Source organism: Castanea sativa, chromosome 3 (assembly GCF_040712315.1).
Source record: "Castanea sativa cultivar Marrone di Chiusa Pesio chromosome 3, ASM4071231v1".
NCBI lineage: Eukaryota > Viridiplantae > Streptophyta > Magnoliopsida > Fagales > Fagaceae > Castanea > Castanea sativa.
Genome location: NC_134015.1, coordinates 8,841,815 through 8,857,582, shown reverse-complemented (window position 1 = coordinate 8,857,582; position 15,768 = coordinate 8,841,815). Strand labels below are relative to the sequence as shown.

At 32.6% G+C, this 15,768-nt stretch overlaps 1 protein-coding gene and 1 long non-coding RNA gene across 2 annotated transcripts; both read left to right on the top strand.

Annotated features, from left to right (window-relative positions):
* Nucleotides 1-8,422: 8,422 nt before the first annotated feature.
* LOC142628456 (disease resistance protein RGA2-like) lies at nucleotides 8,423-11,981 on the top strand (the record flags this gene model as incomplete). Its single annotated transcript, XM_075802558.1, has 1 exon — nucleotides 8,423-11,981. A coding segment is annotated over exon 1 (3,486 nt), but the record flags the coding sequence as incomplete, so codon positions are not given.
* Nucleotides 11,982-11,992: 11 nt separating this feature from the next.
* Nucleotides 11,993-15,538, top strand: LOC142627410 (uncharacterized). The gene is made up of 7 exons (XR_012842838.1): nucleotides 11,993-12,054; nucleotides 12,140-12,231; nucleotides 13,409-13,489; nucleotides 13,820-13,912; nucleotides 14,028-14,087; nucleotides 14,207-14,387; nucleotides 15,233-15,538. It is a non-coding gene; the product is annotated as an uncharacterized LOC142627410 (long non-coding RNA).
* The last annotated feature ends 230 nt before the right edge of the window (nucleotides 15,539-15,768 follow it).

Below are 15,768 nucleotides of genomic sequence, written 5' to 3'. Positions count from 1 at the left end.
TCAATTAAAAAGGATAGGAATTTTTAGGAAGAAAAAGTAACTAGTGATTGTCGTGCTGAGTGATTCATAGTCGACAATTGAAAAGTACTAATATTTTACTTTTACTTTGATGGTTCACAGATGATTCTTGCACAACGGCCATGATTATTTGAGATAGATTTGGTATCATTTGCAAATTGCAACTTTTTGCATTAGACTTGGTTGACTTTAGAAAATTTTGTCTTTGAATTGCTTTTCTCTAGAGCATGCTAGCAATGAGAATCCTCTTTGAAATCTTATTCTCTAGGTAAAATATCATAGTTTGAAAGAAAATGATTGAGAATCGTTTTTTAGAGATTATTCTATTGAAATTGAATTTCAATATCACATGGATATTTATATAAGATTTTACGCATCACAGAAGAAGGATGGAAAATAGATAACTATTCATATGACTATTTCAAAGGGATCAATATATTAGAATAAAATAACGATAACTATTCATATGTTTGGCGATAAGATGATAACATTTTGATAACATTATAAAACAATAGAATGTAATCATATTTTAGTCAAATTTTTCTAAAATGTCCTTATTTATAATTTATATTTATACTTTTTTGTGAGTCAAGCTTAGCATCGTATTATATACAAAATTTAAAAAATTTTATAATTAAAAAAAAATTGTCTATTCAAAATTAATATTTTATATAAAAAATTATACCATCTTCTATGAACATTTTCTTTATACGATTTTTATAAACATAAAGTCTAAATTTACCTACATGAATATCATGATGTCATACAAAACAAATTTGAAATTAAAAAAATATATGTTTTTTTTTTGGTAGACTAGGTAGAACTAAACTACATTATTTAAAAGGGTCTTTGAAATTAAAACAATCGTTGAAACCTATTTTAAGTAAGAAAATCATATGAAATTATTGAAAATAGGAAGAAAAAATATCTGTGGAATCCAAAAAAGCACTTCTAAGAAAAACACAATCAAACAATATAATAACTATTCATTAGGAATCAAACACAATCAAGTTTTCACTATATTAAGAATTATAGTAACTCTTTTAATATATAAATATATATTTTTTATTGGGTTTTACGAACCTAACCACTTTTAATAGTGTGAATAAGCATCTTTTTTACTTCACCTTAATTTCATTGATTTTGCGCAACTCAATATCATAAAAAGGGTGATTTATCTCCTATAAAAAAAAAAAAAAAAAGGTAATTTATCTAATCTACAAGCCCATTTCTTAGCCCAATGGGCAGCTCTTTTGCATTGGACTGGGCATCCAAACTTTTTAAAAGGGATGGACCCAGCAGGCTCCTTCCGTCACGTAACTCATCTTCAACAAAGTGATACGTGTGCATGTGTTCTTTTCTCTAGGAAGAAAAGAAAAATGCATTAACTCCAACGAATAGTAATACAATTACAACATACAAATATTATTTCCCAAAACTAAGTGAAATGAATTTACGAAAAATTAGGGACGGTTTGGTTTCAAAAAGTGTTGTATTCAGTTTTTATATTTTGTAGTGTGCGTTTGAATAAGAATGAAAAATTAAAATTACTTCACTATTTAATTTATTTTTGTTACTATTTATGGACACTACTGCACTTTTTGGCACTATTTATGGGTCTTACTGTACTATTTCAACTAACTTTTACCTTTATCTACAGTTCAGCAATAATTTTTTAGTTTCAGCATAATAAGCAGTATTCAAATACACCCTTATTTTATATTCAAATCCTAAACTTGAATATAAAAATAAAAAATAAAAAAACTTATTTTTATATTTGGTAGTATTTGGTAAGTTGTTTTGAATACATATTTTGGATATAGAATACGCATTATACTCTTGTTTGGTCATTGTTTTATATTAGCATTATACCCGTGCGAGGCACAGCTTAATTAAAATTTATATGTAAATAGTTTTTATTTAATAATTTACTTTGGAAGAAGTTTAATCTTTCTAAAGAGGAAAAAGGTGTTTTGTCAGTTAACTCTCAGGATGTAGCTCTATCAAAAGTACAAGCTTAGTTCAGCCTTTTACTTAGGTTGCAAAGCAACAGGGATTTTAACAAGGAGGCTTTCAAGTCCACCATGCAACAACTGTGGAGAGGTTCTCATCGGGTAACTATCAAAAAAGTGGGGAACAATTTATTATTGGCAATCTTTGTCACAGAGGAACATATGAATGATATTTTAGACAGGAGTCCGTGGTCATCTGATAAGAGATTGATTCTGTTGAAGTGGTTCACTGGTGATATTAGCTTAGAAAATGTCACTTTTCAACGGTCTCCCTTTTGAATTCGGGTTTTCAACATCCTAATCAAAAGTATGTAACTATACTAAATCATGAAAGATAAAAAGGAAAGAGGTAATGAAATTATTTAGTGCATAGTGTGTGTATTTGTCTTCCTTTATATAACTGTACTTTATCTGTGAGTCTATTATACGAGACATTCATATGTGAGAGAGAAATGCAACATGATGTTTTAAAAAGGAACCAATAGAAACTTTCAAATTTAAAAAGGAATGATGTTTAAAATCCTTTTCCTTTTGATGTTTATCTTGAGTAAATATTGAAATTTAGCATGGCTACTTGTACAGCCCTTCTATTGGAAGATGGATGAGTTGCAAACATTAAGTGTAGCTTGTTGGCACGTTTTCAAAACTTCTTGATTTTTTTTTTTAGGGGTAAATTTGATAGTTACTTCTTGAATATTGAATTTAGTAATAAACAAATGAAGATGACGAGATTTACATTCTACACTTCTCAAGTTTGAGCATAATTTGAAAGTGAAAATTATGCGATAATACATAAAATCAATTAAAAGCGACATGAAAATTTTAGGGATAATACCTGAAATTAATTAAAAAGCACACTAAAATTTTAGGGAAAAAAGTAACGAGTAATTATTGTGTTGACTCGTGAATGACTCAAAGTCGACAATTCAAAAGTACTAATATTTTACTTTGATGATCCACAAATGATTCTTGTACAAAGGCCATGATTATTTGAGATAGGTTTGGTATCATTTGCAAATTACAATTTTTTGCACTAGAACTAGTTGATTTTAGAAAATTTTTCCTTTGAATTCCTTTTTCTCTAAAATGTGCTAGCAATGAGAATCCCCTTTGAAATCTCATTCTCTAGGTAAAATATCATAGTTTGAAAAAAAATGATTGAGAATTGTCTTTTAGAGATTATTCTACTAAAATTGAATTTCACTATCGCATGTGATGGGAATGATTTTTTGCCAACTCCAATATCGTCCATGGAGGTTGTCCCGGAGAAAACCAGGAAGGCAAGATTAGAAATCTTGTCCATACAGGAAAGTGCTCGGATGAGATTAACATGGTCATGTTTGACAAAACCACTGTCTCGTCCAAGATCCATCCACCTCGATCTGAATGAGGTCGTCCATGGAGGGGACGACCTTCCATGGAAGTAATATTCTCGACTAAAGGATCTCTGGACGAGGATCCCTAGACGACCCTTGACACTTAGGAAAATCATTGAGTATGTACAACAACTCCATAGCACACGCATAATTTCTATGGACCGTTATGTGAGAAAAATGTAACTCCTAAATAGTTGTAGAAATTATCCCTGAACCCTCACACCTCCTCAAATTCAGGGGAGGTTACAAGTTTAATAACTGCTCTCAAGACACTATATAAACGCTCATTCAGACTGGATAAATGGACGTTTTTACCATTCCCAAAAAGTTGAAACTCCAAAAATATAGAGAGAAAACTAACTTTGCCATCGGAGGGTTCTTGGCCGGCGACCCCGGTCACCTTTGATTTATTTTCTTTCTTTTTCAGACCATCAAGAGAGCAAGTAGTTCTTTCAAGTTCGAAGCATCTAGCCTACTGATTTTCTTCGCATCATCAGCATGGATAACTATATAAAATTTTACGTGTCATAGAAGAAGAATAATTGAATTAGCTTAATGTGGAATTCTTCTACAGTGAATAATTTGTTAGATAGTAGAAAAAAGTTTTCTTCCGAATTCTTAGACATCATATTAGTAATAATTAAAGTTATCGCAATTCTTTGACATTATATAAAGCTAGTTCATTTCTAGCGATAAGTTATTGCAATGACATTGTTCGTTGTAATAAATTATCCCAACAAAATTTTTAATAATAAAATTTCAAAAATAATAAGCTAAATTAAAATTAAAATCTTTGACTTTGATATATATATATTTTTGCGTTTTTACTTTTAACTTTCTTTGTTTCTAATGTAGTCTCTCCATTCAATCCTTACCGTTAATTTCATCAGAACAACATTGTTTTGGAAAATAAAATTTATTAAAATTAGCATCCAGACTTAACAGAAGTAGATAAAGTTGCTAAATTGGATACATATTAAAATTCAAGGACTAAAATAAAATAACATAGAATAAAAATTTGAATAAGAAGTTGTGATTTATAATTTAGGCAAAACACCCATATTATATAGTATTTGGAAGTTGCCAGATAGGTTTTGTATTGATCATAACTAGCGTGATAGTGATAGAGGACACATTTTTCCATCTTATAATTTATGTATCATGTTGACACTCAAACTAAAGAAGCACTTCTAAGACAAGAATATAGAATCATAACCATTATTACTAGACATAAAATTATTAGACTTTTTTTTTTTTTTGAGAGAGTTTTAATATAGATCATAACCATTATTACTAGACATAATATTATTAGACACTTTTTTTTAAAGAGTTTTAGCCTATGACGTCTACTCCTGAAAATAGCTTTTTATTATTGGACTAAGACACCAATCATAGTTTTTTATTATCAGACTAAGACACTAATCGATTTTTGGTGTAGGCAGTGATTGAATCCTAGATCTCTTATTCAATCATCAGAGATTTTCTCAATTGAACTAACTAGAACTCACATTATTAGACACTGTAACTATAATTATATGAGTATTTCAAAGGAATACAATAACCTAGAATAAAATAACTATAACTATTCATCTGTTTTGTGATAAGATGACAGCATGATGAAACAGTAGAATGCAATCATATTTTAGTTAAATTTCCAAAAATGACTATTTTATCATTTATATTTATACGTTTTTGTGAGTTTAGCTTAGCATCCTATTTCTTTCTTAAAAAAAGAAAAAGAAAAAGCCTCGCATCTTATTATATACTAGCCTCATCACACATGCTTTGCGTGTGCAAGAAGTCTCTTTTTTATTTTTTATTTTGAGTTTATTGTTTTATTGTTGTTTAAAAATAAGATAGAGATAGTTCCATAATTCTTAGGATTTTTCTCTAAGTGATTTTTTTTTAATTAGTTATTTGTACATGAGTAAGGAAAAAAAACCTAAAATTTAGGAATTAAAAAAAAAAACTCTTTCACCCCGTTTGTATTTTTAAATTTAAAATTATTTAATTAAAGATAAGCCTATTTTAGAGAGTTTAAGAATTTTAGTAAGGATATTTTAGTACACAAAATGATGAAACCCAAACAAAAAATCATGTTATTAGTAGTATAGATATAATTTAAATAATTTTATAGCTAAAACAATCCTCTAATCAAAATTAATATTTACATTATTTTATATAAAAAACATTTATACATTATACCATCTATCATGAACATTTTCTTTATACCATCTTTATGAACATAAATTCTAAAACAATCATAATAAGGAATTATTTAAAATAGGGAGAAAGAGTATATATGGAGTCCGAAAATTTCTTATGGCTTACATAGATGGAAAAGACAATCAAACAATATAATAACTATTAATTAGGAATCAAACACAATCAAGCAACAATTTTTAGTCCTATCAAAAAAAAAAAAAAAAGCAACAATTTTTAGCGTTTTATCTTTGAAATTTCTAAGGAACCATTTTAATTCAAATTTTTTTAATTGGGTTTTACGATACTTAACTACTTTTAATCATGTCCATAAGCATCTTTTTTTAGTTTACCTTAAGTTCATTGATTTTGGTTTCCTCAATATCCTAAAAAAGGATAATTGAATGGGCAATTCTTTTGCATTGGACTGGGCCGGTGCCCAATTTTTGTCTGCCTTGTATCGTAATCCAAGCTTTTTGAAAGAGAGATAGACCCAGCAGGCTCCTTCTGTCACGAAACTCATCTTCAACGAACTGATATGTGCATGTGTTATTTTCTCTAGGAAGAAAAATGCATAAACTCCAAGTCCAAGGAATAGTAGTACAATTATCAGCTGCTAGAGCATCAAACAAGTTGAAGGGCATGGAAGAGAGAGCTCTATTCGATTCTATACATATGTAGTACATACTCAAACAAAATTTACAAGATACAAATATTATTTCCCAAAACTTAATGCATGCGTGTTTAGTTTTTTATTATTGCACTTTGTCTTTTGCCTTTTGCCTCAGCTTTTTGTCAAGTGGAATCATCCCTTATAATATTTGAGGCTTTGGCCGACCTGCTCTTCCTTCGGAGCAGCTTCAAACAGTTAGTCTTCACGCGGAGTGATTATTTTATTTGTTACGCGGAATCAATCCTTATTTTATTTAGACCAGTTGAACTACTTTCAACAATACATGAGAAATAAAAATAGGTTAAAAAAATATTTGTAAAAAGATGACAGGGCATATGTAGTCCTATTGGATAGTGTAAAAAAATATTTTATAGCAAGTCCCAATTGAATTTAAACTCCGCGTGAAAGATAAAAGAATTTTTTTTTTAGAGAAAAGAAAGACTAATAAAGAACATGGTAGGTTAACTAACCATTTTTTTCTTATTATTAAATAAATAATGCTAGGAACATATAAATTGTCACAATATTGTGCCACAACTCGTCACGTAATGAGTTGTGATTGGTAAGAATGTGACGGTGAGTAATGTGGAGACACACTTTTAAAAAAAATTAAGTATGGTTAGTGTAAAAGGTGTCTAATTTCATTGACTTTTTTTAATTTTTTTTTAATTCTATAAATACAAATAAGAATAAAGACATTCTTGGCATAAGAATAAACAGTTTAATCTTGAGAAGAGAATTGGGAATCAGGGGAATTAGATGGAACATTAAAATTTAAGGGACTATTTTGCCGATGAATCAAACGGTGAGTTTATGTGTTCATCAAAAAAAGTTCATAAAAAAATGGTGAGTTTATGTTTTAGAGGCTGTTTAGTAAGAGTATTTAAATATCATTTTTTGTTTTGCAATTCATAAAATAGTGGGTTCCACACTTAAATTTATCGTTTGACTAATATTTTATAAATATAGTTTTCAAAAAACTGTATCCTATTTTCCTAATTTAAAATACGATTTTGAAAGCGGTTTAGAGGGTTTTTTCAGGTACAGAAAATGTTTTTTATGACATAATTGTAAATATATTGAAAATAGTGACCTTGCATATTTGTCCAAACTTTTTTAACTCTTAAATTTATAAGTTTATCTTTATCAAAAAAAGAATTCTCACACTTCAAATTTGAAACTTATTATTAAAAAAAATATATATATGATGAGCTCTATTCCCTTATCATTATTTACAATTTTTTTTTTTTACAGATTCTACACGTTACTTTTTGTAAATATATTTTTTCTAAATCTCAAAAATAAAAATAGTCTCCCAAACAATTATTTTTATTTTTAGTATTTTGAAAATTATTCTTAAAAATAGGAGTTAAACACATAAAAAGTAAAAATTATTATCTAAAAATTAGTTTCAAGTTAATTTTTTTTAAAATTATTTTTATACTGTTTTAAAAACAAAAACCTCCGAGCAAGCCCTAATTGTACAGAAAACTGATGTGGCATAGTACTATTAGGGGTGTAAAAAAATATTTCATACCTACTCATGATTGAATTTAAAAATAAGAAAAAAGGTTAGTTAGTCTTTTCCTCTCGAAACAAAAAATGTTCTTTATGGCCTGTTTGGATGTTTAAAAAAGGAGGGGGAGTAGAGTAGAGGGAAGGGAAGTAATTCAATTACCTTGTTTGGGAGTTTTTTAAGGAAGGAGGGGGAGGGATTTGGAGGGGTTTCAATTACTTCCAACCCCCTCATTTTTAATTCCCCCAAATTGGAGAGATTTGGAGGGAGAGTAGAACACATAAAATTATTGATAAAGTAAATTACCTAATTTACCCTTATTATATTTATAAAATTACAATATTAAAAACAAGGGGAAGGGCTAATTACTCCATTCCCCCTTACTAATTATAAAAACATCCAAACAAGGTGGAGGGTTATCATTCTCCTCTACTCTCCTCCCCACTACTCCCCTTTTCTCTACTCCCCTCTACTCTCCTCCTTCTCTAAACTCCCAAACAGACCATTAATCTTTGGGTGGAGTTAAATGGTGAAGCTTTTCTCAGCCCTAATGCATTATTGGGCAGTGGGGTCCCCTTTGATGAAAACTTTTAAACCTGTGCAACTTCAAACCTTATTCCTTCTCTCAAATTTGGCATTTCAACAACTTCAACTTGCTCTCTCTAGCTTTTTAGTTTTTACAAAGAAGACAATTAGAGATGGCTGAAGCAGTGGCTGTAGCAGTGACCGGACAAATCCTGACTGGCATTGCAAAGAAGATCGGCGAAATGTTGGGTTCTAATGCTTTCAAAGAGATTGGATCCATCTGGGCAGTCAAAGATGAGTTCCAAAAATTGAAGGGTACTCTTTCCACTATTGACGCTGTGCTTAAAGACGCAGAGAAGAAGCAGGAGCAGGACATGAACCATCAACTCAGGGACTGGCTCACAAAGCTCAGAGACGCAGTTTATGATGCGGATGACTTGCTGGCCGATTTCGTAACTGAAGATCTGCGGCGAAGGGCGATGGGGAAAATGGCAAAGAAGGTACGTACTTTCAAACTTGCTTTTAGTCTTAGACGTAAGATGGCTAAAAAAATAAAAGCGATGAGGGAGAGATTTGATGCAATAGCAAAAGATAGGAACAATTTCCAGTTGGTAGAACAACGTCCTTCAGAGACTGTGACTAGGGATAGGGACCAAACTTCCTCACTTATACATGAAGAAGAAATTTTTGGGAGAGAAAAAGATAAGGAGATCCTCGTTGATCTACTATTGTACTCTGAAGTGAAAGAGAATGTCTCGTTTCTATCCATAGTGGGAATTGGAGGGATGGGGAAGACCACACTTGCTCGGTATGTATACAATGACAGGAGAGTATTGGATTATTTTAACTTGAAGATGTGGGTGTGTGTCTCTGATAACTTTGATGTGAAAAAAATAACTAACAAGATATTTGAATCTGCCACTGGTAAGAAACCCGAAAACCTTGAAATGGATAATTTGCAAATTAAACTTTGCGAAGAACTCAACCAAAAGAAATACTTACTTGTGTTGGATGATGTGTGGAATGAGGATGAGGAAAAGTGGTCTATATTGAAAGGAATTTTGATGAGTGGCTCAAAGGGAAGTAAAGTTGTGATAACTACACGGACTAAATTGATTGCAAATATTACTAGCACAATCTCACCATACGATCTACTGGGCTTGTCAGAAAAGCAGTCTTGGTCTTTATTTAAGCAAATGGCATTTAGAAATGGCGAAGAGACGATTAAACCTAACATTGAAGAAATTGGAATGGACATTGTACGAAAATGTTGCGGAGTGCCTCTTGCTATAAAGGCGATAGGAAGAATATTATACTTTAAAGAGACAGAGAAAGAATGGTTAAATATCAAGAATAGAGTATTTACAAATGTAACTCAAGAAGAAAATAATAGTGGTATTTTACCGATTCTAAAATTGAGCTACGATTATCTCCCATCACATTTAAAGTGTTGTTTTGCTTATTGTTCATTGTTTCCTAAAGATCATGAGATTTCAAAGTCGAAATTGATAAATCTATGGATTGCACAAGGATTTATCCAGTCATCAAACGAAAAGTTACATATGGAGGATGTGGAGGATGTTGCTACTGAGTATTGTAAGGCCCTACTTTGGAGGTCCTTCTTCCAAGAAGCTAGAGAAGATAGTTTTGGGGATATAATTAGTTTTAAAATGCATGATTTAATCCATGATCTTGCACAATCAATTTCAAGAGTTGAGTGCACAAATATTGATTCAAATATAGAAGATGTCAATGAGAATGTTCGTCACCTATCAATTATATCTTACGAGATGTTTAAGAAGTATTTAAGCTCATTATTCAAAGCAAAGAAGATACGTACGCTCATATTAACAACTAAGACATTTTCAAGTTGTCAAAAATCAACTCTTGAAATACTTTTTTGTAGTTTAAGATGTTTGCGTGCATTAGACCTACATAGCTTACACATTAGGACGGTGCCAAATTCTATAGAAAAGTTAACATATTTAAAATACCTTGATCTTTCTTGGAATGACATTGAAGTTTTCCCTAGTTCTATTACTAGGTTGTTGAATTTGCAAACATTAAACCTCAGTTATTGTACAATGCTTAAAGAACTACCGGGAAACATTCAAAATTTGTTCAACCTCCGGAATCTTGAGTTAGAAGGTTGTAACAGTTTGACTCACATGCCACCTGGATTAGGGCAGTTGACTTCTCTTCAAGTGTTAAACAAGAAACTTACTTGCACTGGTTTTCCGATATTGAACAAGCTAAATAACTTGAGAGGAGAACTAAGAATTAGAATTGAGGTAGGGGTGAAAGATGCCGCCTCTAAAGCCAAGGCTGCGAATTTGAAGGACAAGCAGCATCTTAGAAAATTGGAATTAATATGGGATTCTGTGTGGGGTAACGACGTCGCAGGTGTTTGTGAAGATGAAAATTTAATGGAAGGCCTCCAGCCACACCGGAATTTAGAAATGTTGAAGGTGGAAAGCTACCAAGGTGGGAGATTTCCGAGTTGGCTTCCTTCGCTGACTGGTCTTGTGATATTAAAAATATCAGAATCGAAGTGCCAACATCTATCACCAATGTATCAACTCCCAAATCTCCGAAATCTATCATTAGAAGAAATGGATGGTCTGGAATACATATCAGACCGAGAAATCACTGAAGAGATCTCTGCTTCATCAACATTTTTCCCATCCCTAGAGTCACTCAATTTGCTGGAATGCCCTAATCTAAAGGGATGGTGGATGAGGAATACAGTGGGTGTGGCAACAACAAGTCATCAATACCAGCCGCATGTATCATTGCCTTCTTTTCCTCGTCTTTTACAGTTGCAAATTACTGATTGCAAAAACCTGACTTGCATGCCGTTGTTTCCAAATCTTGAAGAACTGCTACAACTGAGAAAATCCAGTTGCAATCCATTGCAACAAACAATGAATATGAAAGCAATCTCTTCGGTTCCCTCTGCTTCGAACTCCTCCCTTCCTCTCTCCAAATTGAAGTATCTATCTTTGTTTGGGATTGAGGATTTAGAGTTTCTGCCAGAGCAGGGGTTGCACAACCTGGCTTCTCTCGAGAAGCTACATATAGAAGGATGCAATAGACTAAAATCTCTATCTCTATCTCTATGCATGCAACATCTCACCTCCCTCAAGGAGGTTGATCTGTTCAGCGATGAAGACGTACAATCTGCTGGTGTCAGCCTTCTGCAACGCCTCAGAATTTCAAATGTTCACCTCTCACTTCCCGAAGGGATCGGTATCCTTACAGCACTTCAAAACTTTAAAATTAGGAATTGCCCCAATCTCAAATCACTTTCCGAAGGTATTGGTAACCTTACAGCACTTCAAAACCTTGAAATTGAGAATTGCCCCAATCTCATATCACTTCCCGAAGGGATCGGTAACCTTACTGCACTTCAGAAACTTGAAATTTCGTCTTTGCCCAATCTGATATCACTCCCTGAAGGGATTGGAAGTCTCACATCACTCAAAGGATTTGAAGTCAGTTTTTGCCCCAATCTGACATCACTTCCATCAGGAATGCATCGGCTCTCCTCTTTACAAGCCCTGATAATCATTGACTGTCCCCACTTGAAAGAAAGATACCATGAGGGAATTGGCGAGATGGCTCATGTCCCATATTTTCAATATGATAATTATGTTGATTATTATTTCAATCATCGTCAGTTTAAAGAATGAAATTCTTATTCAGGCAACTAATATCCTTCGGCTTCTTCGGGTAAGAACTACAACTTGTACTATTTCTTTTCTTTTTGTGCCGACTTCTTTATCTTCTTCCAATTTATTTGCAATTTAATATGCAGATTTATTCAAAGCACTGTACAAACAACTGAAAGGATGCCAAGGAAACATGGGACGGTTGCCTAAAATTGCTCACTGATGAACCCAATTCTTGGTATGTCCAAAAGCATTTGCATTTATTTCATATGTCAATTTTATTATTTTATTTTTTTGGCTATGTGAACTATGAAGTATAAGGAGTAATTAAACCCACCAGGAAGGGTGTGGATGCCACGGGTACCACTGCTCTCATATGCAAAAGCAATTGAATCATAGACATTGCTCGTACTTTTTTTTGTTTAAAAACTTTTGGGCACAGCAATTGTGCGAAAAGTCAACAACTAGGAGGTGAGTACCTTCTTTTTCTTTTGTTTTCTTCTCTCACAAAATTTGTCATTTGAGATAATGACCTCTTGCCATACCAGTAGGGGAAAAGAAGAAATTAAGGCAAATATATAGACCCAAGTAATTTCTATTGTATCTCAAAATATATGTGTGGGGGGCAAAAAGATCCTGATGGGAACGTGGGCCTTGTGGGCCGTGTTAAGGAAGACCGACTTGATCCTGGGTTTAGAAATTGTTAGTACTATGGGTCGGCCCATACGCCGAGGATCCGAAGATCCAGCCGAGGGTGACCTTATCCTCGGATAAATGTTGAAGAACTCGGGATTTCATAGTAAAGATTAGGGGATGACATGGTTAAGGCCAATGGTTAAAAGGGGTGAACCCTAGAACGTCCCAGAAGCACCGGTGTTGAAGAAATGTCAAAGATAAAGGCTGCTACCTCCACATTAAAGACCCTGCACCTACCACCCTGGCCGCATTTATGGGGAAGTGACGCCTGAACAGTGGAAGAGAAACTTCTGGTTACTATTCAAAGGCACTGAGAAAAAAAATATCTAGGCTAAGGGGGAGGTGAGGCAACACGTGTACAAAGCATTCAAAAGAGTAGTATATAAAGAGCAATTTAAGGCAGAAAGAAGGGGGGACTTTTAGAACCGAAAAAGAAAGAAAAGACTAAGAAAGGGATATAATATAAGAACAGCTCTCGGCTTATGTCCGAGGAGGCCAATTTGCAATATTCCTTATTGTTTCCAAGTATTCGAAATCCTTAGTTTGTCATTTAATCCCCACGTACTTCTAACCTGGGTTTCAAGCCCACACTCTACAAATTCATATTGTTTAAGGCTCATTGGGCCTGGGCCCGTAACTGTTCTTGGGGCCAGGTGCAATTGTGCACTTACAATATGTTTTTAAGGTGATATACCTGATTTTTTTTTTTATTGATTTAGGTGCATAAAAAGATTGGAAAGTCCCACTTGCTGATATTGGATTGATATTGTTCGGGAAGATCAACTTGTATAGCTAAACAGGTATTTAGATGCTGAAATTCATTTTTATGTATAAGCTTCTACCATGCTATTTTTTGCTCAAATTTTAAGATATTTTAACACATAAATCTCTATGCTTTCTTGAATTATAGTTGTGTAGCATGATTGGATTAAAAGCACACCTTGAAATTTTGAGCTTAGAAATGCACTAGATTTCTGATGGATTCCACTTTAACTGAAATATTAAATTTTGAATAAATTATTCTTGAATTATAAAGCAAAAAAATCAATGTTTTTCTATAAACCAGCATAAAACATAGTGTTGGAAACTTTCTAGTATTTTATTCTCCTTACTTGACACCTTCATGCCAGGTGTAAATAGGTGTGGACTACTCCAATACTACTCAATTATCCATGAGATTTGAATTAATTTTTGAAGGATCATACACTCCACTATTTCTAAAGGTTCATACATCTCCTTTAAGATTCAATCCTTTGTGTTAATCAAATACCCAACTTTCTTTTGTTTTCTTTTGTTTAAATTCAGTTAAGGTTGTCAATAATTTGATTCTATATCCAGATATGAGACAAGGTCAGAATTCTATATCAGCTAGAGTCAGTGTTTCTTCGAAAAAGGCTGGTACTACTTTTGCATCTACAAGCAAAACATTGAGTCTTAATTATCTCAATGCTTATCTTGTAATAGCTTTCGTAAAAGTCAAATTAAGAATCATTCTCTTGTTTTCTTTCTGTTGGCAGATTTAGTTAATGAAAATACAAATCCTCAATTTGCACGCAAAATGCTATGGATATTAGTTTCATCTTCTACCAATATCTTTTTGAGGATTCAGTTTTAGGCAATTGCTAGTTGCTATTTGGGATGTTCTACGCCTACCCTATGGAGCATCAGTTTTTTTGTTCATATCAGAATATTACAAGGGTAATCACTTCACTTTTTACTTCCTGTATTTTTTTTTGCTAGTGAAAACTGTAATGTGTTGCCTATGAGAGTCAATATGATGCATTACTTCTATTACTCTCTTCTACCTACACAAATAACAATATTCATAAAGCCTATGTTTGAATTTCTTAGTTACAACAGCTATTGAGAAAAAATCTTTTATCCTGGTTAAACAGGTGACTTATACTATTAGCAGGTTGTGGAGTTGATTTATGTTTTCTGTACCTTTGGATTTTTGTATATTCTATAAAAATATGGGTGCATATTAGTTTGTAAACAAAGCCATCAAAAGCATAGTTACCAATCTTGTACCTTTGATTTAAAAGTATAATTCGTTAATTCAACAACCTAGGAAGATTAAAGGGATTTTACAAATCTTATTTTTCATAGACTAAGTAGCTGTTGTCCTGCACAAATATTCCGTTAAGATGGATATCAAAAGTTGAGACATCATAAGAGCTTTGTTTAGAAAGTGGTTTTGCACTTACATTTCATGAATTTCCTTTCATCTTTGATGTAGTCTTGAATCCCTAAGGCTGCTTAACTTACCATAAAGGCACAAAGTTATAATCCAACCTTTGTTTGACATCTATAAAAAAGCATATAAATTGGAATCTTGTATGTCCTAAGTCCAGGAATTCATTTTTAGCCAAAAAAAAAAATTTAAGTTGAATGCTTAATGGTAACAAATAAAATAACAAATAGATAGCAATCAAGGAAAAAAGATATGGTTAGAAAGAAATGTGAGCCCCTAGTGCAATTCTATAGTAACCAAGTTCCTTTTTTACACTGAATTTCTTATTTTTGATATCCATTATTTATAGGAAATTTGGAGTGCCCTAGAAGAAAATATTGAAATTTATGAAGGCCCCAATCTGATAACACTTCCTAAAGAAATGAGTCGCCTCTCCTCTTTGCAAACCTGACAATCATTGACTATCCCCTCTTGAAAGAAAGATACCAGGAGAGAATGGCAAGGATTGGATTGCTCATGTCCCACATGTTCACATATTTTTGAATTAAGGATTAAATTCTTGTTCAGCAACCAATATGCTTCTGCTTCTTTGGGTAGGTACTACAATTCTACTTGTACTTTCTATGCAATAAAAATTACAACATTTTTTTCTCTTTTATGCTGACTTCTTCGTCTTCGATATTGATGTTTGTGGCCAATTTAATTTGCAGATATTTTCAAAGTACAAACAACTGAAAGGGTGCTAAGGAATCATGGGAGGATTGCCTAAAATTGCTCACATGGATGAACCCAATTCTTCAAATTTTCTGATATGAGTAATCTCAATTCTTTCTTTTCTTTGGGTCTTTCTACTGAAAGGCATTTGCATTCATATATAAGGAACTA